General features: G+C 41.2%; 1 protein-coding gene across 2 annotated transcripts; it reads left to right on the forward strand.

Annotated features, from left to right (window-relative positions):
- Positions 1 to 3086: 3086 nt before the first annotated feature.
- Positions 3087 to 23130, forward strand: srebf1 (sterol regulatory element binding transcription factor 1). 2 transcript variants are annotated; one of them, XM_037793377.1, is made up of 19 exons: positions 3087 to 3460; positions 6659 to 7270; positions 9396 to 9571; positions 9680 to 9811; positions 9906 to 10127; positions 10722 to 10836; positions 11029 to 11186; positions 11287 to 11503; positions 11594 to 11778; positions 11905 to 12166; positions 12667 to 12833; positions 13267 to 13435; positions 13536 to 13644; positions 14749 to 14858; positions 16072 to 16204; positions 17407 to 17572; positions 18232 to 18450; positions 20051 to 20162; positions 21426 to 23130. In XM_037793377.1, exons 1-19 carry the CDS (start codon positions 3355 to 3357, stop codon positions 21644 to 21646), a joined length of 3591 nt encoding a protein of 1196 aa, XP_037649305.1. In that variant the 5' UTR covers positions 3087 to 3354; the 3' UTR covers positions 21647 to 23130. The 2 variants fall into 2 exon arrangements, with proteins under 2 accessions (XP_037649305.1, XP_037649304.1); XM_037793376.1 differs by having other exon boundaries at positions 3088 to 3460; positions 11284 to 11503.
- Positions 23131 to 24984: the final 1854 nt, after the last annotated feature.

The following is a 24984-nucleotide window of genomic DNA, read 5'->3' on the forward strand; positions in this document are numbered from 1 at the left end:
TTAAAAATCGTTTCGGTGTTTTTGAGAATCAATATAAAACATAATATCGCGATATTCAATTTTTTTTTTGATATTTTCTTACACCCCTATTTGGAATTCTATATATTTATGAGGTAACAGACAGATACCTCATGCCCATGCTGATGCAACCCGGCCTCAATCTTGCACTGAACTGGCCCATTCGTTATCACATGATGAGCCTCTCTCAGCCCCCTCCCATATGTTGGTTCCATTGAAGATTAAAACATGATAATGTAAACAAATCTTTAAGTTTGCATACATGTTTGCTTCCTTCAGTTGCCCGTGGAGCATCCCAAAAAAAACAACAACACCAGGCTTGCTGACACCACTCCTCCCATAGTACTGTACTCACAACAACTTTGCAGTGCTACTCTAGGTCACTGACCTATTTGCCCACCAGGCTTTTTGTGGGGTTCCCCCTTTGTATTTATGTGATGCTCACATTTAATTAAGTTGATGCTGATGTGAAAATAAAGTTTGCATTGCCAGTTGTTTACATGATTAATTAATTTAAGTGTGTTGTTTACTGGAAAAAAGTCTTACTTTACAAAGCTGAATTAGATGTATAACTGTATTTAGGAACTTGATTTAGTATTAATTATACATTTCTTTGGCCAAAAATTACAATTTCTTTATTTAATCTCCTCCACCTGTATCCCTGCAGGTTTATTCCCATGCTGCTGCCACTGTTCTAAGATAGAAACACATGATGTAATCACTAGACCCAGAGCTGTGACGTCACATCACCCCACTCGGATCCTGAGCTTCCCATTGGTCCATTTCACTGGTTCTACAGGGAGAGGAGGAGACTGCTGCTTCCAGTCAACCGAACCTGTCCTTCAGCAGGTCACGCCCACTCTGCTCTGATTGGCTGTTGGGGTCAAGCCCACAATAAACACATCCATGCTGTTTCCCTTCAAAACACACAGTTTGGTGTGAAATATTATGCCTGATATTAATATGGATGTACAAGACTGGGATGAATAGCAAGGGTTGATTAATTATATATAAAACACATTCATATACAGTAGATTATATTTTGTATAATACTTTTAAATTAGATCCATATAGGAATTCTGGAGACATTATACCAGTTTGTTGAGTACATTAATTATATCTTATTGTACATTGTAAAAAAAAAAAAATACAACGATTTTATTTTAAATCTGTGAACAATACAATACACGATTAAACAGATACATAGGTAAATTATACATATAAAGAAAATGAAGGGATAAATAAATAAAATAAAATTACATAAAATAAAGTAACATAAAACATGCCAGGGGTTCATATAAATAAATAAATAAATAATAGTAACATAAAGGTTTTTACTTAATTCATAAATTTACATTTATGAATGTAAAATTTTACGACAGTGATAAAATATTGTTCCATTTCTTTCTTGATAACATTAAAATGAGGTTTAACTCTCGCAAATTTACATCTTATGAATGTAACATTTTGTGACAATGATAATGAGATTGATTATAAAATACTCTCTCTCATATATTGTGTTGAACCTTAAAAAAATGCATTTTTTTCCAGTACAAGTAATTAAAATAAAGTAACATAAAACAAACAAGGGGTTAACATAAATAAATAAATATCATATATTGTGTTGAACCTTAAAAACAAAAGAATTTCCAGTAGAAGTTCAAAATCACAGATACTATTTTCCAAGATAAACCTACAAATGTCTTTCCACGGTTTACGGGTATTTGTACATTTCCAGAAACAGATGGACAATAGTTTTCAGTATGAGAATCACACAAGCCACAATTATACGACGAATTATGAAATTATGGCATTAATATACTCCACAGGCTGTCACCTTTTCAGTCAAATAAACCAAAACAAATTCTCGCGAAGTTCCACATTCAAGTGTAAATTTACCAAAATAAAACCTAATTTCTTCGTATTTATGAAAGAAATGGAATTATATCAGTCAACAATTTCTTCCTCACAAAACAAAAAAGCAATGAAAACAATAAATGTATGCAATATCTTTAAAGTTTTTAAGTGAAATTATTGTCATACTCTGGCGTGGTCTCTCTTTTTTTATTTTATGTTGGTTTTGTTTTATTTCTGTTGTCCTTTTATGTTTGGCATAGCTCTTTGTTTAGGTTTTTCGCTTTGCTTCTTCTATATGTAAATGTTTTTAATGTTTTCTGCTGTTACTGTGTATACTGTCATTTTGAAATAAAAAAATAAAAAATAAAAAACAATAAAAAAAACAACCCTGAGAAACCAGTTCAGTTTTTTCATTCATTCATTCATTCTCACTGTGCAATATCATTTTCCACTTGTGCAATTTTGTTTATAGTCTGTTTATTGTCAATACTGTATATACTGCTCCTATTTTTATACCTTCTATTTAAATGGTTCATATTTTGTTACACTTTGTTTAGCTCTTTTTTACTGTGTTAGCTGATGCATCTTGTTTTTTACACTATCCCCTTTGCTGTTGTACACTGCACATTTCCCCACTGCAGGAGTAATAAAGGAATATCTTATCTTATCTTATCTTAATATAAATATATATAACGATTGACTAGATATAGCCTAGATTGTACTTTAAAGATGTTTTTTTTTATTGTTTTTTACTTTTACCTTTTTGATATTGCAATATATTGTTATTAATTGTTTTTTATTTGTTTGTTTGTTTTATTGACAACACCAAACATTAATTACTTCTTTATTGTTTTCTTCCATTTACATGCATGTTCTTTTTAAATATCTATATATTGCAATTTGCTTAATGAATTGTATATATGTATATGTTTTTGTTTTAATTTTGTTCTTTTTTTAATTTTTATTTATTATTGAATATTATTTATTATAATATATCCCCTTTGCTGCTGTACACTGCACGTTTCCCCACTGCAGGACTGAAAAAGGAATATCTTATCTTATCTTATCTTATCTTATGTCACCTCTTCAGTCAAATAAACCAAAATAACCCTCAGAAACAAGGAGGATGTGGGAATCCAGTACTAAAGGAGCTGATTGGCTGGCCTGCCTCTCCATCACAGCCTGCTGGGTGGGATCTTCCAGCTGCCACTGACAGCATGTTAGTAGTCCTCTGAAAGAGCTCCAGTGTTTGGCTTTGGTTTGACAAGTTTCCCTTCAACCATCATGATGGGAAGCAGCAGCAGCAGCAGAAGAGAGTAGTTTAGCTCACACATCAATATAAACAAGTTGCAGCTCACTTTTTTAACACGTGTCTTTTGGACTCTGGATTTTTTCTGGCAAATGTAGGGTTTTATTTTGACCTTCTGCAGCCAGTCAAGTGTTTATTATTATTAGAAAGAGCCAGACTAGAGAGGCAAGATGAACAGCCTGTCGTTTGATGATCCTTCGTTGGATAATCTGGATCCAACACTGACTCTGAATGACCCCAGTGAGATAGACACAGCTCTGCTCAGCGACATAGATGGTAAGAAAACACAACACTGTTTATAATTAGCCAACTAGTGCAGTTTGCTAAACAGCTTTAAACCAACAATAACACAGTTTAATCTCTTATATGTTATGTGTGTTTAGTTTGACTCTCTTCTTGTGTTTAAATCTAATTTACCATGAAGCAAGTGACCAGTTTAAAGACAGTTTAAAGGTCTTAGTAGCTTTCATCATCACTAGCCAGCTAATGCTAGTTAGCTAGCTAATGATGATGAGAGCTACTAAGCTGTGCTACAATGCTAGTTAGCTAAACAGCTTTAAACATGATAACAATGTTTAAACTCTTACATGCTATGTGTGTGTTTTAGTTTGCTTCTTGTGTTTAAATCTAACAGAATTAAACATAAAGCACAACAAGTGACCAGTTTAAAGCTCTTCAGCTCACAGCCTGGTAGCTTTCATCATCAGCTAGCATTAGCTAACTAGCATTAAGCTAACTAGCATTAAGCTAACTAGCATTAAGCTAACTAGCTAATGCTAGCTAATCCAGTTTAACAGCTTTAAACAATAATAACTCTGTTTAAACGTCACCTCTTATATGCTATGTGCGTTTTAGTTTGCTTCTTGTGTTTAAATCTAGTCTAATTTAACATAAAGAACCAATTTAAAGGGTTTCAGCTCACAGTGTAGCTAGCTTTAGCATCATTAGCTAACTAGCATTAGGCTAACTAGCATTAGCTAGCTAATCCAGTTTGCTAAACAGCTTTAAAACCAATAATAACACTGTTTAATCTCTTAAATGCTATGTGTGTTTAGTTTGCTTCTTGTGTTTGACATAAAAGACAACAAGTGACCAGTTCAAAGGGTTTCATCTCACAGCCTAGTAGCTTTCATCATCACTAGCTAGCGTTAAGCTAACTAGCATAGGTAGCATTAAGCTAATTAGTGGTGGTCTTGTTTGCAGTGTTGTGTTCCTGCACGCACAGACTCAGAGCTCACTGTCATCATGTTTCTATCGTGCAAACTGGTTATTAGCTGATGCTAATGGGTGCTAACATGCTGCTAAATGGTCGCCCCGCCCCCCCTGCTCACACACACACACACACACACACACACACACACACACACACACACACATACACACACACAGAGAGGTTACTACAGTTCACTCCTCCTCTGCTCGGGTTCACACTGCCTCAGTTGACCGACTGCACTTTATATTATAAGCACCTTTTTTTTGTGAAGAATTAAAAGTATTATTATAATAATGTGCTCTTTTGACACATTTGTTATAAACATGTGCTTGTAATATACATTTTATAAATAAAACATGATTTAAAGAGACATATCAGTGTAATCGATACTTTTACAGTAATAATGTATTTTTTAATGATAATAGCCCAACGTGCATTAGTGTAAAGCAGCAGTGCACATTTTTTTGTCAAGAATTAAAAGTATTATTATGACAATGTGCTCTATTGACACATTTCTTATGTTTATTGTAAACTAGTGCTTGTAATATACATTTTATAAAAAAAAAAAAAAATAGACATATCAGTGTAATGATCTCAGTTTCGCATTAATACTTTTACAGTAATATGTATTTGCATTAGTGCAAAGCAGCATCGTACAGGCGGTCGCGTCATCCTCCTGGATGTGACCGACAGTAACCCTGGTGATGCTGCTCGATGGTAACCTCGAGCAGAGCCACAGACAGCTCGCTCTCTCTCTCCTTCCTGTCTTGGGCTGATCGGCATAGCAAGTCTCTGAGACGCGCTCTGATTGGTCAGGAGCGATCACCTCATACAAAACACTGGACGACAAACCCAGGCTGCTGCTGCTGCTGCTGGTTCACTGCAGACACAACATACACCCAGTGTTTCAGGGTTTTTATATATATATACATATATATTTAGGGTTGCACAATTATGACCAAAATGATAATTATGATTAGTAAAATAAATATTTAGATCATGATTGTTTATCACGATTATTCATACAGTAGATTTTAGGGGCAAAATATTTTAATTCCCCTTTCATATTTAAATAAACAAAGCACTACTTTCATTTGCATAATGTGCTACATTCCTGCTTATGTAAAAATCTTTGCATCAAAGTAAAACGGGTTCTTATTCACAGTGGATCTCCAAGAAGCAAAGTAAAATTGTACCAAAACTTTTTTTTTAAATTTATTTATTTATTTATTATTATTATTATTATTATTATTATTTATTTTATCCAAAATTATAAATGCTTTTACTTTTACGTTATGTTTTCATTTTGTACTGCTAATTAACACATTTCTGCATCAAAATAAGACTTAAAAGAAGGTTCTTCTTCTTCCTACCTAAATTCAGTGCATTTTGTGCTTTCTGTTAAAATGATTAATATACAGTATATTACTCTTCTACTCTGGACTGCAGCCACAACACTCAGGAAAGTTTCTCACGGGCTGTCGCTGTAGGTCTCTCGTGCAGCATTTTAAATGTCAATATCGCAGTCAATCATGTCCATTTAATTGTGGGAAGCCAAAATTGTGTTCGCTATTAATATTCAATTAATTGTGCAACCCTAATATATATATACTGTATATACAGTATACTGTATATATATTTATTTATTTTTTCAAAATCGTACACCCCTATTATTTTGGCTGATATTGCAATTGCGATGTGATCTACAGTATTAGAGGGTATGATCATTATTCTCATTTTCATTGAAAAACATAAAATTGATTATGGTGTGATTGTTGCGGGATCTGAACCAAACAGATGTTTTCTTAAGTCTGTAGAATATGATGTGTAGGCCAGAACATCTCCACAGAACAAAAATATTTAATTTAAAATGGTATTTTCACACATTTCACCTCTAACAAATATTGCGATTTCCTCATCCTACGATTTGAAAATTGCAGTAGGCCATTTTGCGATTTCACATATTTTGAGGTCAGAGGTCAAGGGACCCCTTTGAAAATAGCCATGCCAGTTTTTCCTCACCAAAATTTAGCGTAAGTTTGGAGCGTTATTTAGCCTCCTTTGCGACAAGCTAGTATGACATGGTTGGTACCAATGGATTCCTTAGGTTTTTCTAGTTTCATAGGATGCCAGTATCTTCTTCTTCATTAAAACTGAGCTTGTTACAACCTAAAAAATCTGCATTATCTTGGAAAATTCATATGTATTTATTGCCTTGGTCAGTAGCAGTGATGGTGGTTCTGATTTCTCTCCCTCTTCAGACATGCTACAGCTCATCAGCAACCAGGACATGGAGTTTGGAGGACTGTTTGATAACCCTCCATACACGGGGCCTCCTGTCACCCAAGAGCTTCCTGGTTTGACCCCATCCATCACCTCACCTGCCCCTCCAACCACCACCACCACCCCTACCACACCTCCACCTCCATCTTCCATCCTGAGCAGTAGCCCCCACCTGGATGCGCTCCTGGGCCCTCCCATCACCCGTAGTTCCTCCACCCCAGACAAGACCTTCCAGCCTCCCACCTTCCAGCAGTCCCCCCTGGCCCAGGTGCCCACCCCCACACAGAGGCAGCAGCCAGCCTCCCCGCCGCAGGCTCTGAGCCTCAGACAGCCCCAGGTGGAGCAGCCCCAACCCATTCTCAGCCCGCCTGCCCCGGCCCAGGCAGCTTCACCTCATGGCTCGCCAGCACCAACCCCAGCTTTCAGCTCTACGCCCCAGGCCCTCTTCACATCGCCTGCACCCCAGACTCCACCTCAGCCCCAGATACAGCTTCAGCCCCAGACTCAGCTTCAGCCCCAGACTCAGACTCAGCCCCAGACTCAGAACCAACAGGTCCGGACCAGCTACATCAACCAGAACGGCTACACAAGTAAGCACTCTTTGATGGTGATGGTGATTTATTCTAGTGCTTAGAGGAGCTTATCTGTTTGAGTCAGATAGTACAGGATATCTCTCTTTTTTTTAGCCAGTAGGAGCTCTAATGTCTGGTTTTGAAACCAGTGAGTCCAAAGCATTATGTTCCAACCTTACCATACCTTCCTACCCCAGTGTAACCCCAGTGGACAATAGGTTATTCAACCTCACCTGAACTGAAGTCCTAATCTAATAGACTTTGCTCTGCGGCGTGAGAGTCTGTGAGCTAAATGAAAATGCTTTGCCTGGGCAATGCCCATTGTACATGTACAAGCGGCGTATCTGCATGTCTGCAGCAGCCACGTCTGCAGCAGCCACGTCCACTGAAAATGTTGACACCTGATTGTAAGAGTAGTAAAAACGTTGCTTCTGAATTGCCTTAGATGCAATAAATGTTTATTACCCTTTTAAAAACTCCTCCATCCTGGTACTGACAGGTGATTGCAATCGCTAGCCCAGTTGGAGCTGATAAGAAACACAAGGTGACACACTGAATGTTGCTATCACTTATGTCCAGTGAGATCACCTATTGGCCTACAAACCCATTGACAGTGGCTTGCCTAGTGTCAAGTGTAGTGGAGTTACATAATAACTACGGCTGTCAAATGATATTCAATCGTGATTAATCACATGATTGTCCATAGTCAAGCATTTAATACTCAAATATGCTGTTTAATGCAAAGGTATGTATATATTTATTATTAGAAATCAATTAACAACACAAAACAATGACAGATATTGTCCAGAAACCCTCACAGGTACTGCATTTAGCATAAAACAATATACTCAAATCATAACATGGTAAACTGCAGCCCAACAGGCAACAACAGCTGTCAGTGTGTCAGTGTGCTGACTTGACTATGACTTGCCCCAAAACTGCATGTGATTATCATAAAGTGGGCATGTCTGTAAAGGGGAGACTCGTGGGTATCCACAGAACCCATTTTCATTCACATATCTGGAGGTCAGAGGTCAAGGGACCCCTTTGAAAATAGCCATGCCAATTTTTCCTCGCCAAAATTTAGCGAAAGTTTGAAGCGTTATTTAACTTCCTTCATGACAAGCTAGTATGACATGGTTGATACCGATGGATTCCTCAGGTTTTCTAGTTTCATATGATGCTTTAAAACTGAGCCCACTACAACCTAAAAACTGCAAGTTGTGTTAAACGAATTTGCGTTATCACGTTAACTTTAACAGCCCTAATACAAATATATCTAATATTTCTTTTTACCTATAATCTACCAATAATAGTATGTTTTTTTTGTCTTGGTACCAATTCAGGCTTAGTACAAATGCTTGTTTAGACATAAGTTTGTCTTCATATTCAATTTTATTGGCTGTCCCCCACACTGCCTGTTTTTAAATCAAACCTCAAAACGCACTTTTATTCCTTGGTTTTTGGCTCGGCATGACGGTTGTCTTTTTCAATCCTTTTTCCTTTCTTATTGGTCTAACACTTTTATTATTTTAATCTCCTGTTGGCTTTAAATTGGTCTTAGTGTTTTATTGTGTTGTTTTCTGTTTTTTTTCTGTTTAATTGTACAGCACTTTGGTCAACTTTTTGTTGTTTTTAAATGTGCTTTATAAATAAATTTGGATTGGATTGGAAAAGCATGACACTATATTTCAAGGATGTAACCGGTGACATGCCATTTAAAATTAAAAGACCACAAAAGCGTTCACAAACTGCCACATTGTGAAAAGAATACTAAAAAGCTGATATTGGCTGACATCATATACTGAGTCAATGTACTGGTTGGTCTACAATTCCTTCTTGTATAACTTTCCCACTACATAATTGCAGTAGAGGTTTGTTAATAGAGTGTTGGAATATGATGTCACTCAAATTCCTGAAATGTTCAACTGATTAACAGCGTATAAAAGATACGGGGGTGTGTTGTGTCACTGCCGTAATTAGGTGAAAGCAATTTAGCAATTACTTCATGCGCTGCAGAACCAGATTAGGAAATGTTATTGTGCAATTGCTAAAAAGCAGGTAATGAGATGGATCGTTGTCGTGGATATTTCATACAATTACACATGCTTGAATTAAGGCTAAAATAACATCTATTTTCCAGCCGTCAGTCCCAGCAACGTGAGCCAACCCACCGCCATCTTGTCATCCTCACCTCCAACTTTTCAACCGGTGACCTTCCAGACTCAGCTCCAAGCGATGACCACCACTTCTCCTCTTCTGACCACGACAGCGAGCCCGCCGGTTCAAACCATCGCCCCCCACATACAGCAAGTACCTGTAAGTGTGTTAGAGACTGACACCTGAATGGACTTGTACATACAAAGTAAATGCAGTTTACTCCTTGTTTGTGTATTATGGAATCAAAAGCATCTTGTGTCTTCTCAGGTGTTGCTGCAGCCTCAGTTCATCAAGGCCGAGTCTCTGCTGCTGACCACTCTGAAGCATGACCCCTGCATAGTCACTACGATGGCCTCTTCCTCATCCCTGGCCACCACCACACAGAGCACTTCACTGCAGGTAGGCTCATCGTGTGCAACTCAATACTGACATACCACAATTCATTTTTACTGTGCATTCTTTGGGTAACTTTCTTCCTTATTTACCTATTAAGGCCTTTATGGGCAGCGGCGGCACCATCCTGACCTCGGTACCCATCATGGTGGACACTGATAAGCTGCCTATCAACCGCATCGCCATCAGCGGTAAACCGCTGGGCCTGCCGCACAAGGGAGAGAAGCGCACAGCCCACAACGCCATCGAGAAGCGCTACCGCTCCTCTATTAATGACAAAATCCTCGAGCTCAAAGATCTGGTGGCTGGTTCTGAGGCCAAGGTAGGAAACCTTTTAAAGTAACAGTGTGCAGCTTTTAGAAGAAATATAATATATAGAAGTAGGTTTTCTTTCCTGTATAATCACCTGAAAATAACAATCAAAGTGGGTTTTTTTACCTTAGAATGAGCCATTTATATCCACCAGGACTGTCAAAGTTAAGGCGATAATAACGCCATTTCCAAAGGGGTCCCTTGACCTCTGACCTCCAGATATGTGAATGTAAACGGGTTCTATGGGTACCCACGAGTCTCCCCTTTACAGACATGCCCACTTTATGATCATCACATGCAGTTTGGGGCAAGTCATAGTCAAGTCAGCACACTGACACACTGACAGCTGTTGTTGCCTGTTGGGCTGCAGTTTACCATGTTATGATTTGAGCATATTTTTTATGCTAAATGCAGTACCTGTGAGGGTTTCTGTAATTGTTTTGTGTTTTTAATTGATTTCTAATAATAAATATAATCTAATACAAAATAGAGAGGGTCCCCTTCACGGAGCACACCGCCATGTTTCTACAGTAGCCCAGAAACAGCCAACATTGAGAAGAGCAAGAAGCTAATCTTATCATTTTTCTTTTCTACTTCCTCATAGCTCAATAAGTCTGCAGTGCTGAGGAAAGCCCTCGACTACATCCGTTACCTGCAGCAGACCAACCAGAAACTCAAACAGGAGAACATGGCTTTTAAAATGGCAGCCCAGAAAAACAGTACGTCACTTATTCCACAACAGCTTCTCTGCTATCTATTTCAATTCCTTGAAAGTGTCATTCAGTCGACCCTCTGTGATGAGGTCTATTGATAGCTACCGTTATCCTGAAATGAAGGTTGAGGACGTCTTTACTTCTTTACCACTGATTGACCTTCTAACTGCTCTCTCCTCGTCTTTCCTCTCTCTTTAGAGTCTCTCAAGGACCTGGTTGCCATGGAGGTGGATGGACCGGCTGATGTGAAGAACGAGCTGCCCACCCCGCCAGCGTCTGACGTGGGCTCCCCCACCTCTTTCTCACACTGTAGCAGTGACTCAGAGCCCGACAGTCCGATGGTGGAGGACACCAAGGTATTCAGCTTGACATGATAAAAACAGTATTCAACAGGTTAAATCCTCAATCACCACTGTACCTCATCAGTATCTCTCTGGTCTCTCTTCTACTCAGCAGCCGAGTGTTGGCACGCCAGACCGGTCGGCAGCAGGAGGCAGCGCCGGCGGCATGTTGGACCGTTCCCGCATGGCGTTGTGCACCTTCACCTTCCTCTTCCTCTCCCTCAACCCTCTGGCCGCGCTGCTCTGCTCATCCGGCAGCAGCTCAGCTGGAAGTGCAGCCGCCACCGCCACGCATCACGCAGGAAGGAGCGTCCTGGGCGTGGATATCGCAGGTAAAATGAGGCCACCGTCAGCGGGGAGTGTCGCAACAATTTAGTTTTGTTCTGACTCCTAAATTGATAAATGAAATGTGTTTTCTGCAGCGGAGTCGTGGGGCTGGATGGACTGGATGCTGCCAACTATACTGGTGTGGCTGCTGAACGGTATTCTGGTGTCGGGGGTTCTGATCCGACTCTTGGTGTATGGAGAGCCTGTAACCAGACCACACTCTGGATCCTCTGTCTTGTTCTGGAGGCACCGCAAGCAGGCTGACCTGGACCTAGCTAGAGTATGTTTTTTTTTTTTACTTAACAAATGATCCTCATGGAGACATTTGATAATTTTTAAAAGCAACAAAAGAAAGATCTATATTTGCATCATCCTCATCACCACTGATCTCTTTCACCCTCCCCAGGGAGATTTTGCCCAGGCCAGTCAGAACCTGTGGACCTGTCTAAAGGCTCTCGGTCGTCCCTTACCCATCTCCCAGTTGGACCTGGCCTGTGCTGCGCTCTGGTCCCTGCTAAGATTCTGCCTCCAGCGCGTCTGGGTGGGCCGCTGGCTGGCTGCCAGGGCTGGAGGGCTGCGGTCTGACCGCCCCCTGAAGGAGGACGCCTGCAAAAGCAGCCGCGACGCCGCCCTAGTTTACCACCGCCTGCACCAGCTACACATGACAGGTGGGTTGGTGGGAAAAAAAACGTTTCTAAATTAAATCAGTGTGGGAGACTGAACACTGAAGTGAATCTCAGGTGATTAAAGAGCAACTCAGCCCCCTTTTTTCTTTTTTTTTTACTGCAAGAGTCAGCTGATGTTGATTCAGTGCCAATAAAAGGTCTATTGACTGAGGCCCTTTTCAGACATGAGTCCTCAATGATCAGATCACAAGTGGACAGCTCTAAGTACAGGTGTGAATGCACTCAAGACGCATTGAGATCGGATCTTTCAGACCACATTCAGAGGTGGTCTGGGACACATATGGCCACATTTATTTAGCCGTGTTTACGCGAATGTGGCCTGGATAAATTATCTTCACTCTAGCTTTAAAACTGAGCCCGCTGCAACCTCCGAAAGATCAATTGCGTTAAAGAAATTAGTGGCGTAGTTTGCATTATTATGGCGTTGACTTTGACAGCCCTAATATATGTATTATTTTCTTGTCTTGTATCTGTTCATACAGGTAAGCTGAATGGTAGCCACCTGTCAGCAGTGCACATGGCTCTGAGTGCGGTGAACCTGGCAGAGTGTGCCGGCTCCTGTCTGCCTGTAGCCAGTCTGGCTGAGGTCTACGTCTCTGCAGCTCTACGGGTCAAAGCCAGCATGCCGAGGATCCTGCATTTTACCTCCGTAAGTCCCCGTGGTTTGCGCACACACACAACCGACACACACAACCGTCTTGCTCAGTCATTTACATTGTGCAAATGTAATATTTAAAGATGCTAATTTTCTTGTATTTTGGGTTCCTGCTAGAACATATTTACATGATTTAATGTATGCTTTAATTCTCTCATAGCAGCTGTGCTGCAGCACCTTTTTTCACCCTCTGTCTGAAACGCTCTGATTGAGCTCTTTAATTGTTTTTTGCATAGATGCTGTCAGAATGAAGTACTTGAATATCATCCTGTGTAGAGTTTAGTTAGGTATACACTTAAACAGCAAGCGGTTTTGAGTTCATTTGTCTTCAATGTTTAATTAACATCATTAGTAAACTATAAGCTGTGTGATTCTGTCCACATTCAACGTGAAGAAGTTAACTTTGTTTTATTTTTTATTTTGATAGCGTGTGTTCCTGAGCAGCGCCCGCCAGGCGTGCCTGTCGTCCAGTGGCAGTGTGCCTCCGGCTATGCAGTGGCTGTGTCACCCGCTAGGCCACCGCTTCTTTGTGGACGGGGACTGGGCGATCCGCAGCACTCCTAAAGAAAGCATCTACAGCCAGGCTGGCAACACTGGTCAGTGCAGACAAAATGTAGAACAAGCGCCATGTGGCCTAAACCCTGTTTTTTTTTAGACGCACACTCTCATGTTAATGGTGTGTTGGTGCTCTTCCAGTTGATCCTCTGGCCCAGGTGACTCAGGCGTTCAGGGAGCACCTCCTGGAGAAGGCTCTGTACTGCGTGGCCCAGCCTCACGGAGAGAAGAGCCCCAGCCAGGGAGAGGGGTGAGAGAACAAAACACACCTCCACATAACTGTCTTTAATACTGTTCAACCCACTGAACTGAACTAGACCTGTACAATATGAGGAAAACTTACGATAGACAAAGACTTACAATAAATAAACAAATATTAAAGTGTAGCTTTACTTATGACAGCCTGCTTTTCTTTAAATTCAGAACCGGATTGAAATTGAATATTTTATATATAATATAATATATGGCCTAAATGTTTCTAGAGCAGCAAAAGTAATGTTTACAACAGCAAAGTCACCATATAAACTGATTAATCTCTACTGGAAACAAATCTAAAATGTTAATAAAATAAATAATATTCCTGAGTGAAGTTTATAAAGAATGAAGAACACAGACAGAGGAGGGGCTGCTTTGACTCAGTCAGCAGATCATTTCACAAGAATTTGAAGATACGTGGCAGTTAGACGACATACAGACAGCTTTTGTTTCAGTTCGTATAGACGATGGTTAACTTGCGCATATATTTTCTGATAATAACACGGAGGCTCCGCAGCAAGAGGCCTCCAACCTTGTCAACAGCGGCGCATCACTGCTCCACTCCTTTCGTTCCACCCTTCAAAATAAAATCCCCCTGGACACAAACACTGAAACATTGCTTACTGGAGGAAACGGGTACTTCATATTTATGCTTGTTGAACAGGGGTATTGATAAAGTATTGGGTTTATACTTGCGATGGTTTTATTACAGTAACAAGCGTAGTTGTCGTCAGCTCTGCTTCACCTGGTTCTCTTTACGCTCGCAACCGCGGCCTCTCTGACTGCGTGCGTATACAGTATGTTGAGAACTCCACAGCCCCGACACACAGAGCAGAGGAGAGGATGCAACGTGATAATAAATACTAACGTTACGGTATTTAACACCGGGGCCCACGTTTCAGACAGTCTTTTGCGGATGTTCATATCGCGATGACGATGAAAATAGGATTTATTAGAGTTTCATGGTTGATTTACTATTTGACAGTAAACAATAAGGATAGCATAATGGACTATAAAAAAAAAAATAAACCAGTAATAATATAGATTGTATGTTCATGCAGCAGCAAAATAACCCTTCAGTGTGTGTGTCTCTCCTCAGAGAGTATGCTGACGCCCTGGAATACCTGCAGCTGTTAATCAGTGCATCAGATGCAGCTGGTGCCACCTCCCAGTCCTTCGCTATCGGCTCCAACATGGCCACTGTGACCGGTAAGTCGCTGTCGTTTCTGTCAACAACACATCTGAGATAGGGCTGAGCGATATGGCCAAAATCTTCTATAATGATATAGGCATAATTTCATATCTTGATAACGATATATATCACGATACAGCATGTTTTCTGGTGATTCAATAAATGAATAATCTGTATGAAATAACCACACGGTGATAGAGGCTGTAGTGAAGGAATGTCCCCTGCGGTGTTAATGAGAGAGGTGTAAGATAAGATAAGATATACTTTTATTGACCCCGTGGGGACATTTTTCCTGAACTCTGGACATCTAACTGTAGTTACAAACACTAAATTAAAACAACAACAAAAAAACAAAAACATTAGTGCCATTTAAAGGCAGCAGTTTTTTGAATCCCAGCCCAAAAACCAGCTTCTAAAACCAAACACTCACTGACTACTTCTGTTGCTCGAGTACATCAACACATTCAAGTGTGGAGTTGGGCTCCGTACTTACTTCATCACTACTTATCTTCTCTGAGAGAATCGCATTTCCCGCATCTTTCGGTCACCTGCCCCCGTCCGTTCGATTTCCTTAATGGGCTTGCAAAATAAGAAGCAGCGAGATAAAGTTCATTTTTGTATTTTTTTTTTTTCCGGATTGAGTGGCTTGATTTCCGCTGGGTTGACTTTCACCCTCCCACCACTTTTCCTTTGTCCTCACTGATCACAGATCTGAGGGAAACGGGGTGAAAGGGAGGCATCCGCTAGATTGCTTCATCTATCTTCAGCGCTGTCAAATCGGTGATCACCTTGAGAGGAGGGAGGGAGGGAGGGGGGGGAGGCTGTGCAGGGATTTTAATGGGAGACTTTTCTTGGCAGAGCCTCAGGTTGCTCACAGTGTTAGAAGTCTAGGTGTGTGTGCGTGTGTGTGTGTGTGTGTGTGTGTGTGTGTGTGTGTGTGTGTGTTGCCCAATGTTAAATGGAGTTTTCCCTCATGAGGGAGTCGTCAAAATGGCTGCTTTCTCTCAGCATGTTGTGACTATGCCAGAGGGGAGAAACAGATTGATTCAGAGGTCAAAATACAGACAGCAGCTGTCTGTGTATGTGTGTGTGTGTGTGTGCATGTGTGTGTGTGTGTACACTCTCATGCATGTTAAACGTGAAAGTGGGCAGTGGGGGGATTCAAATATTCGCATGTTTGTCTGCAGGTGTCTCGCCTTTGACTTTTTTTTGTTTTGTTCCAACTTCCAGGCTGTGACCCCCACTCCAAGTGGTGGTCCTCGGTTACCGTGGTGATCATCAACTGGCTCCAAGGAGACGACGCCGCAGCGGAGAGACTCTATCCGACCGTCGAGCACCTGCCCCGCAGTCTGCAGAACGCAGAGTAAGTTGGGACGCGCGCGCACACACACACACACACACACACACACACACACACACACACACACACACACACACACACACACACACACACACACACACACACTGGAGCTTCTGCAGCCAGACTAACGTCCCGGGCCACACAGGGAACGTCAGCAGTGTGTGGCGGCTGCCTCGCTGAAGTGCTGCGTGACCCACGCGTGTGTCTTCCACACCAGCAGCGTTAACATATAGTTTGCCTTTCATAACGGCCATTTCATTTCATTATAAATGTCATTTATATTTATTTTAGACAGAAAAAGGTTAAGAAGCGTGTGCTCATTTGTAAATAATAGTAATAATCCACAATTAAAATCCCGTACTTTATTCATTTATGGATCACTGCAAGTCACTGCATTTCCTACAACACTGTCCTGCAAATATTTCATAATAAAAGCCTCGTGTTGAAAAATGAAGGAATTGTGTCCGCAGAAAAAAAAACAATTGAGGGCTTTTATTTTGAAACGGAAGCAGGAAGTGTTGATTTAAGAATAAAACAGATGTCTAGACATTCAAACTGTAGCAATGTTGCTGGTATGATGTCAATATACTGTCAAGCGATCACTTTCAACTGTCTGTTGTTGCTGTGAACAGCATGAGGCTCGCGGTAAAAATAGACGAGACCTATGCCTTCAATGTCTGTATCTGTAGAATATGTCACAGACATGAAAAAAAGTAAAGTATTTTTTTTTTCTGTGGGCAGAATTCCTTCATTTTATAACACAAAGCTTTTATTCTGAAATATTTGCAGGACAGTGTTGTAGAAAATACAGTGACTTGCCCGGCTCCATGAATGAATAAAGTACAGGGTTTTAATTGTGGATTATTACTATTATTTACAAATGAGCACACGCTTCTTAATCTTTTTCTGTCTAAAAATAAATATAAATTACATTTATAATTAAATGAAATGGCCATTATGAAAGGCAAACTCTATGTTGAAAGAAAGGGCTGACAGCAGCAGCAGAAAAGCTGCCGGTGTGGACAACCCACGCGTGGGATACGCAGCAGTTCAGCGAGGCAGCTGCCACGCTCTGCTCATGCGGGCAGTGTGTCTCCGCCATAAGAGTGTGTTGCATAACCTTTTGTCTGCAGAGGACAAACACACACACATTTCCACTTCTTTAACCTGTGTCCTCTGTCTCTCTTGCCCCCTCGCTCTGTCAGGAGTCTTCTGCCCAAAGCGTGTCTGAACACATTCAGGGCGGTGCGGGCTCTGCTGTCCAAGCCAGAAAACTGCCAGCTGAGTCTGAGCTACAGCGACAAGGGCAGCGCCCTGCTTCGAGACAGCCTCAACCTAGGACCACACTGCCACAGCTCCAGTTTAGACAAGGTAGACACACATACACACACACACACACACACACACACACACAAGCACTTGCAGACTTGTGTGCATTAAAGTCAACTTTTGTGAAGGCAACAGCATTAGAAATATAAAAATTGCACACACACGAATGCACACAGTGACAGATGTGCTCACACATGTGCGTGTATAAAATTGTAAACACAGAAAATTGCCCACACATAATCACTTGAGTACACACACACACATTTCACAATACACACACACACACACGCTACCACAGACTGCGAATCCCCCTGCAGCGACTCCTCTCTGTGATACGGCGGCGTCCTACCCTCTGGCGTTCAGCAGATGGTGATACTGGTGGATAGGTAGCTCACAGTGTGTGTGCACGTCTACGGCCGGAGCTGTGGTGCATTGTAGTTGCATTGCATGTGTGCCTCAGTGGAGTGCAATGTACCTGCAGTGCAACACAGAGCTGGGCCACTAACGGCAGAACACACACACACTCATAGTGAGGCTGGAAAATGCCCTTCAGCTTTGAGTAGAGCTCTTGTTGTAGTTTGGCGATATATCTGTGTGTGTGTTTGTGTGTGTGTGTGTGTGTGTGCTATTAGTAAAAGCATTGAATGTTTGTTTTTATTTTATTACATATGTATCTTAATCTTGTCTGTTTCTCTTTCTAGGTCGTCCAGTTGCTCTTGTGCGATCTCCTGTTGGTGATGAGGACCAATGTGTGGCGCCTGCAGCAGCAGCAGGGGGCCGGTCCTGCGGGGTCGGGGTCGGTGGGTACCAGCGTCCCTGCGGGGCTCCACCAGGCCTCCCCACCGGAGCTCCAAGGTTTTCAGCAAGATCTCAGCTCCCTACGCAAGCTGGCACACAGCTTCAGGCCTGCAATGCGACGAGTACGTATTATAACAGTATTAATAACTACTACAGAAATGTCTTTTTTACGATTTTGAAATCGATTTTTATTATGCCAGAAACTATATATTTGCTTCATTTGAGTCTATGTGGCGGAAGAAGGAAGATACCGCTTTTATTGTTGTAGTCTGAGTAACGTGACGTCATATCCGTTCGTATCCATCAACCAAAACAAACTGCAGTGAGCTTGAACGAAAAAGCAGAAAACGTTGGAGGTTCCGCGTGGATACGACCTGCACACTCACATGTGAAATCCAGCGTGGTAAACACTACACATCCAGTAAAGGATGGAAACACTTTGGGTTTCACACATTGGCAGGAAAAGCAGAGCTAGACATCACGGCTAAAGCTGCATGCTAACTCTGTTACGGACAGGAAACGTTATCGTATCGCGGTAACGTGCGGTCAAGCCGGCCGTCACTCTCATCTCCGTGGTCAAATGGGCCGACGCTACAACTGTAGAGCACCCATATACTGACATTTATGTTAAATGCATTCAAACGGCCCCGATGGAGCTGACCATGGATGGATAAAGAGATTAGAGCTGACGGGAGAGCTAGAGACGAAGTTAGTGGAAGTATATACGTGTGACTACGTCCGGTTTTCAAAATAAGATGTTAACAAAGGGAACTGCATATACAAAATACATATATGGAAATAAGATTGATGGATTATATTCATCAGAAGTATAAAACATTACATGTCCCTTATAAATTAAGAAGAAAATACCACTAATTTGTGAGAGAAATGTCTTTATTCTTTGATATATTTGACTTCAGGACATCTCTGACTACATACATGCTGAAAATCAAACATTCTTACTGTATTAATTTAGATATTTTCCAAATTAAAAGTCCCTAAAAGTGTATGATTCAACTTTTTCTCATGGTCTAGTGTTAAAAAAGTTGCAGTAAATTGCAATATCGAATCGCAATACATATTGAATCGGCACCAAAGTATCGTGATAGTATTGAATCGGGAGATAGGTGAATCATCCCAGCCCTACTAATTTAGTCATTTAGCTCAGTTGGACTTATAGCGAGTGAGAAGTTTGGGGGATTCATTTTCTTGCTGACATACATTCAAACTTTCATTTCGTCTCGATTGTTTATTTCCTCTCAGTCTAACACATAAACAAACATCCAAACACAACGTGATTGACAGACACTCTGGGAGTTATTAAAACTAGATGAACACACCTATGCAGCTCCTGTGATGACTCATCAGAATGGGACTTTAAATCCTTAATAAACCCGACATGTTTATGTGCGGCGCGTAACCTGTCGGCCGAAATGGCAACACATCGCATATATACATCCAAATACTTCCTGTGCACATATTTGCAGTCAGTCCACGATGCAATTCTCTGTGGAAATTAGCTGGGAGGTGTTGCAGCACACACACACACACATATTCACACACACAGAGACGCCCCTGAGGCAAACGTTTAGCAGCGTTGTTCACAAGGCTTCAAAGTCTCTCTGAGGTAGAGCCGAATACTCTGTATGAGTCATCGTCCCTCCTCCTCCTCCTCCTTCTCCTCCTCCTCATCATTACTCTTCCCTCCATCTCTCTCTCCAGTTGTTCCTTCATGAAGCTACAGCCAGGCTGATGGCGGGGGCCAGTCCCACCCGCACGCATCAGCTCCTGGATCGCTCGCTGCGACGCAGGGCAACGCCCGGAGCAAAGACAGGTGTGTTTCGACGCACTTTTGTTTTTTTGTTTTTTTTATAAGCAACTCTGTCTTCAGGCAGATTGGTTTTATTAGCTTTTTGCTGCTCATGATATTTTGAGTTATTGAGCAAACTTTAGTTTCTTCAGGTGTGATATTTTCTAGTAATTGCTGTTTATGCGTCGCCTATTAACCCCTTACCATTCCGCCCACTTTTTTAGAGGTGTAGGGTACAGGGGGTCTTTAGGGGGAGATAGCAGGTCAGCAGTAGATGTCACATAGAAGTGGTGTACATCATCTGAAAGCTGGGAACCTGAAGAATAATTTGAGATGCAGCTCAAATCAATTAAAATGAATCGTTAAAGTGTATAAGGGTTTAGAACATTATGATAGATGTATATGATGGTCATCCCCATGCTCTATTATGTCTCATAAGTTGTTGCAGCAATTTTTGGGTTGCAAAACAGATTTGGTGCTAAATTTATACATTATATAACCACTCAAGAATTGATAAAAATGATCAATAATCCCTCCAAAATCCCACATTAAGACACCAAGACCTTGACGAGCACCATAGAAAAAGCCATGCTGTGATTTGGTTTCAAAAACTTTTGACATTTTTGAAGATTTCTGCAAGAATTGCATTTTACGCTGATTGGATGGCGAGCACTTGTGTTGTGTAAACTGCTCAGAAACCCCCTTATTGTCAATCTAGCTAGGAAAGCCATCCATCCTCTGAATGCTCTAGGTCTCTAGTTTGTGGCTGTAAAGTTTCATGAGTCTGTGATTATCCTAGAGGTCACCACAGGTCATTTTATACAGTGAAGTGAAGTTTTTAAAAGAAAATGTTCTCACTACAATGAAATGTCTCCTATGGGGACTAACATCATCACACATGAATACAGTTGGGCTCATTAGATTCACAAGAGTCTCAGCTTTACAGTGATATCCAATTTATGTTATTTCAACACTGTTTAGGGACCCCAGTATGCAGAAATATTCAAACACATCATTTTTAGAATAGGTGAAAATAACACATTTATACTGCATGAAAAAACTGTATTAGTTGCAGCCCTTAAAAGTCAAAAGAGAGCTGAGCGACACCGAATGTCTGTAATCAGTAGCTCTAATCAGCTTCTCATCTATTTTGCTCAACTGTTCACGACACTAAATCCCAGCAGTAATTAAACGAGAAGCTGCTGCAGTCTGAGCGGCCGTTGGCGGCTGATGACATTGAAAAGGCTCACCGCAGTAACGGCATTCTTTGTATCTTTTGACGTGCAGAGGAGTGCGAGACGCGGCCGGGCCAGCGGGAGCAGGCGGAGGCCGTGATGTTGGCGTGCCGCTACCTCCCTCCCTCTTTTCTGTCGGCTCCCGGCCAACGGGTGGGCATGCTGGCGGACGCGGCCCGCACCCTGGAGAAGCTGGGAGACAAGAGGACCCTCCACGACTGCCAGCAAATGATCATCAAGCTGGGCAGCGGCACCACCGTCACCAACAGCTAGAGAGAGACGGGGGTCTGAGAGACACATGCATGGACACTGTATATAGAAACATCTCTGAAATACAAAAAATAACCCCCCCACCCCCGCAAAGACACAACCACACGGCGTCTGGAAATTTTGCCGTGCAGCTACTGAACAGATTTATTAAGATTCATATCAAGATTATCTTCATGAACTGTCCCGACCCCGCACCAGGAAGCACTTGTAGAGGTCACCCTCTTGTTGCTATGGATTATTACCAGAATAAAGGCAGCATTGTTTGCTGAATCCCCCCGTTGTGAGAATGCGTTGCAGTGCCACAGTTTGACCACAGAGAGGAGCCATCACGTCCTCTTTAGTGGACGGTTGAATGATGTGTGTGAGTGTGTGAAGCATGACGGAGATATCTGCCCTGCACTTATTCAGTAAACCCCCCCGCTCTTTTCGACGTAAATGCACCTGCTACAGGCAGGAGTGCTCAGTGGGTCGGAGTGGCGGGCTGCCCTGATTGGCTGCAGAGCGTCTCTAATGTTCGTGGGAGGAAAAGAAAGAAGGACCGAGCTCGGATTGGTCCGACCGTGGGCTCGATCGGCGGGAAGCCTCTCACCCTGGTTGTTCAAAAAGTATTGATTTGAATCATGTTTTTCACTGGTGATTAATCAGAGGAGAGGCGACCCCCGCTGTACGAGCTCTGTGTCTCTATCTGCACTAAAGGCCCTGCGCGGCTGATTTCAATGAGATAAGTAATAATATGGCTTTATGAAGTTATTTTCATATAGGGTCACTTTTGTTGTTTTTTGCTGTGTACATATTTTAAAAATGTATTTATAATCTGTATGAATTTGATTCAGCAGTATTTTGCATAAGCAGAGTGATAAATGCTTATTTACCCCCCCCCCCCTGAAAAAACTTGTTTTATTAGGTAGCTTTTGACCCGAATCAGGTAATACTGTGTTGCCATGGCGATGATCGTCTGACTCAATTGACCTTTTGCACTGTTGCACACACATGCAACTATGATATCAAATGAAATTGGCAGCGTCCAATTCTGGCAACTATAACGTGAACCTTTTTGGCACTTTTACAACAAGTTACATAATGCAGATAATTTCAAAATAATTGTCCCCAAAGAGGACCTGTATGTAGTGAAGCGTCTGGTTTTCCTTTTGTAGCTCTGACATCAGTCATTATAGTTTCATGCTCCTAGAGAACCACCGTTTATTGATTTTTAGAGGACTGTAAAAAAAGAAGAAAAGAAAACGTTGGCATGTGTTTTTGTCCCAAAACCAGTATGTTATTTTTTATAGTGTCACTAATGTGAAAGACTGAAAGACGTTGGATTGAGATGAATGAAATGCAGCCATGTCTAAAGGTATTATTATTATTATATTATTATATTATTATTATTATTATATGTGTCCTTTATCTGACATCTTTTCATCTCTTCATCAGTCTTTGGTTTCATCCTTTGATGATGTAAATATTAAAGCATTTTGTAAAGAAGACGACGGTGTTTCCTGTGCTTTCTGTTTTAATGGGAGTTTTTAATACCTGATGATGATAATAAAAGTAATTAATAGTCCCCCTTTACTAAATGTATGCAAGTAGGTCATGTAGTTACATGTAAAAATGGGATAAAACTTTTGCAAAAAAGTTTTTACAAAAGAATAAATGAATCTCAAACAGTGTTTTTTTATATAAGCAAAGGTCAAAAGTGAATTGCTATCAGTAATAGTTGCCTGTAATGTGCTTTCTGAAATGCAGATTGTAAGACTTAAATTGTTTTAATTTGAATGCTAAACATTTCATTAATAACCAGATTGGATGCTTTGAAATATGACTGTAATGATGGGATATGTTAAAGAGGACCTATAATGCTCATTTTCAGGTGCAGACTTGTATTTTAGGTTTCTACTAAAACATGTTTACATGCTTTAATGTTCAAAAATACATTTTATTTTTCTCATACCGGCTGTGCTGAGGCCGACTCTGTTGTGATCGGTCAAGCGAACCAAACTCTTCGGACTCCGCTCCAGCTCCGCTCTAACTAGCTTTGTTTGAGGGCGTACAAAACTAGCCACTAGGCAGGTATTATGTAAATGTGTTACTTGGTGACATCACCACGTCACGGAAGAAAAGCCTAGTCTGCTCTATTTGGTCAGCTGGTCCACTCTGTTGTGATTTGTCGACCTGCTCCAGCGCCGCTCTAAATAGCTTTGTTTGAGGGCGTGCAAAATTAGCTGCTACTCAGGTATTATGCAAATGCGTTACTTGGTGACATCACCACGTTATGGAAGAAAAGGCAGGACTTCAAGCAAGGTGTTTCAGGCAGTTCAGGAGCAGTGTTTCTGTGGGGGAGAGTAACTCCCTTTGGCGTGGACTTTGGGCTTTGTAACTTTGCAGACCTTTTACATGCACAAAAAACTATATAACACACTAAAGGAAAGTGGAAAACGCACAATAGGTCCTCTTTAATATATCAAATTTGTACTTTTCATCATGGTCACTTTTTACTTGGTGAACACAGAAAACACGCTGGTCCAAATTGTGTCTCTCCGGTGTGTTGATGTCAGTGCACGTTTCAGTAAAGACAAAAAAGAGCAGGCGTTTGGTCGTAGCAGCATTGAAAGGTGCTGGTATATTTAACATTGGCGTTACAAAAAAACATTTCAAACAAAGTGATGCTGTGTCATCGATTCCAAACAAATAAGACATAAATAAAACGGCATGCTCCAACTTTGTGACATTCCCCAAAAAAGGTCGCTATTTTTTTTTTTTTTCATCAATGGATTCTTTTAATAACATTTTATAAGCAATAACATATTCCATTTTATAGAAAATAAACATCTCTAGGAAATACTATACACAATTATATTAGTACATCACATCTTACATTTAAACAGCATCAAATACTTATATACACCATTAAATAATGAGCTTCATAAAAGAGGAACGTTTGGTGTGGCGTTTTTGCACTTTCTTTTATGCTCTAATACTTAAATATGTCTCCTTTTTGATATGACCAGTACTTAAACTGACGCTGACCCCTGTGCGGGGCGTCGTCGTTACATAGCGTGGAAGAGTGAGAGAGAGAGAGGCTACATTTGAGATACACGAACAGACGGGTGTGTTGTGAGATCTGATATCTTGCGTCGCTGTGGTAGTGGAATAATCATACGTCATGGTCGATGTTTAACAGTAATACTTCTGAGCTGTACATAGATATGAAGTGAGATGACCTGACCCCCGGTTGGAGTCCTGATCTGCAACCTGTCGAGTGGCGATGGCGGCGTCTGCTGTACATATTGAATGTGCACACGGTTGAAATGGACTCTTAAATAAGAGTTGTTTTTTTTTCT

This window comes from Sebastes umbrosus, chromosome 14 (assembly GCF_015220745.1).
Source record: "Sebastes umbrosus isolate fSebUmb1 chromosome 14, fSebUmb1.pri, whole genome shotgun sequence".
In the NCBI taxonomy this organism is placed as follows: Eukaryota; Metazoa; Chordata; class Actinopteri; order Perciformes; family Sebastidae; genus Sebastes; species Sebastes umbrosus.

Excerpts from the sequence above, each read along its gene's own strand:
- srebf1 (XM_037793376.1), top strand. The coding sequence starts at position 3,355 with ATGAACAGCCTGTCGTTTGATGATCCTTCGTTGGATAATCTGGATCCA. Across the intron at positions 13,436-13,535 it reads CAGCCAGGCTGGCAACACTG|TTGATCCTCTGGCCCAGGTG; the intron begins GTCAGTGCAGAC and ends GTGCTCTTCCAG. Across the intron at positions 14,859-16,071 it reads CAACATGGCCACTGTGACCG|GCTGTGACCCCCACTCCAAG; the intron begins GTAAGTCGCTGT and ends TCCAACTTCCAG.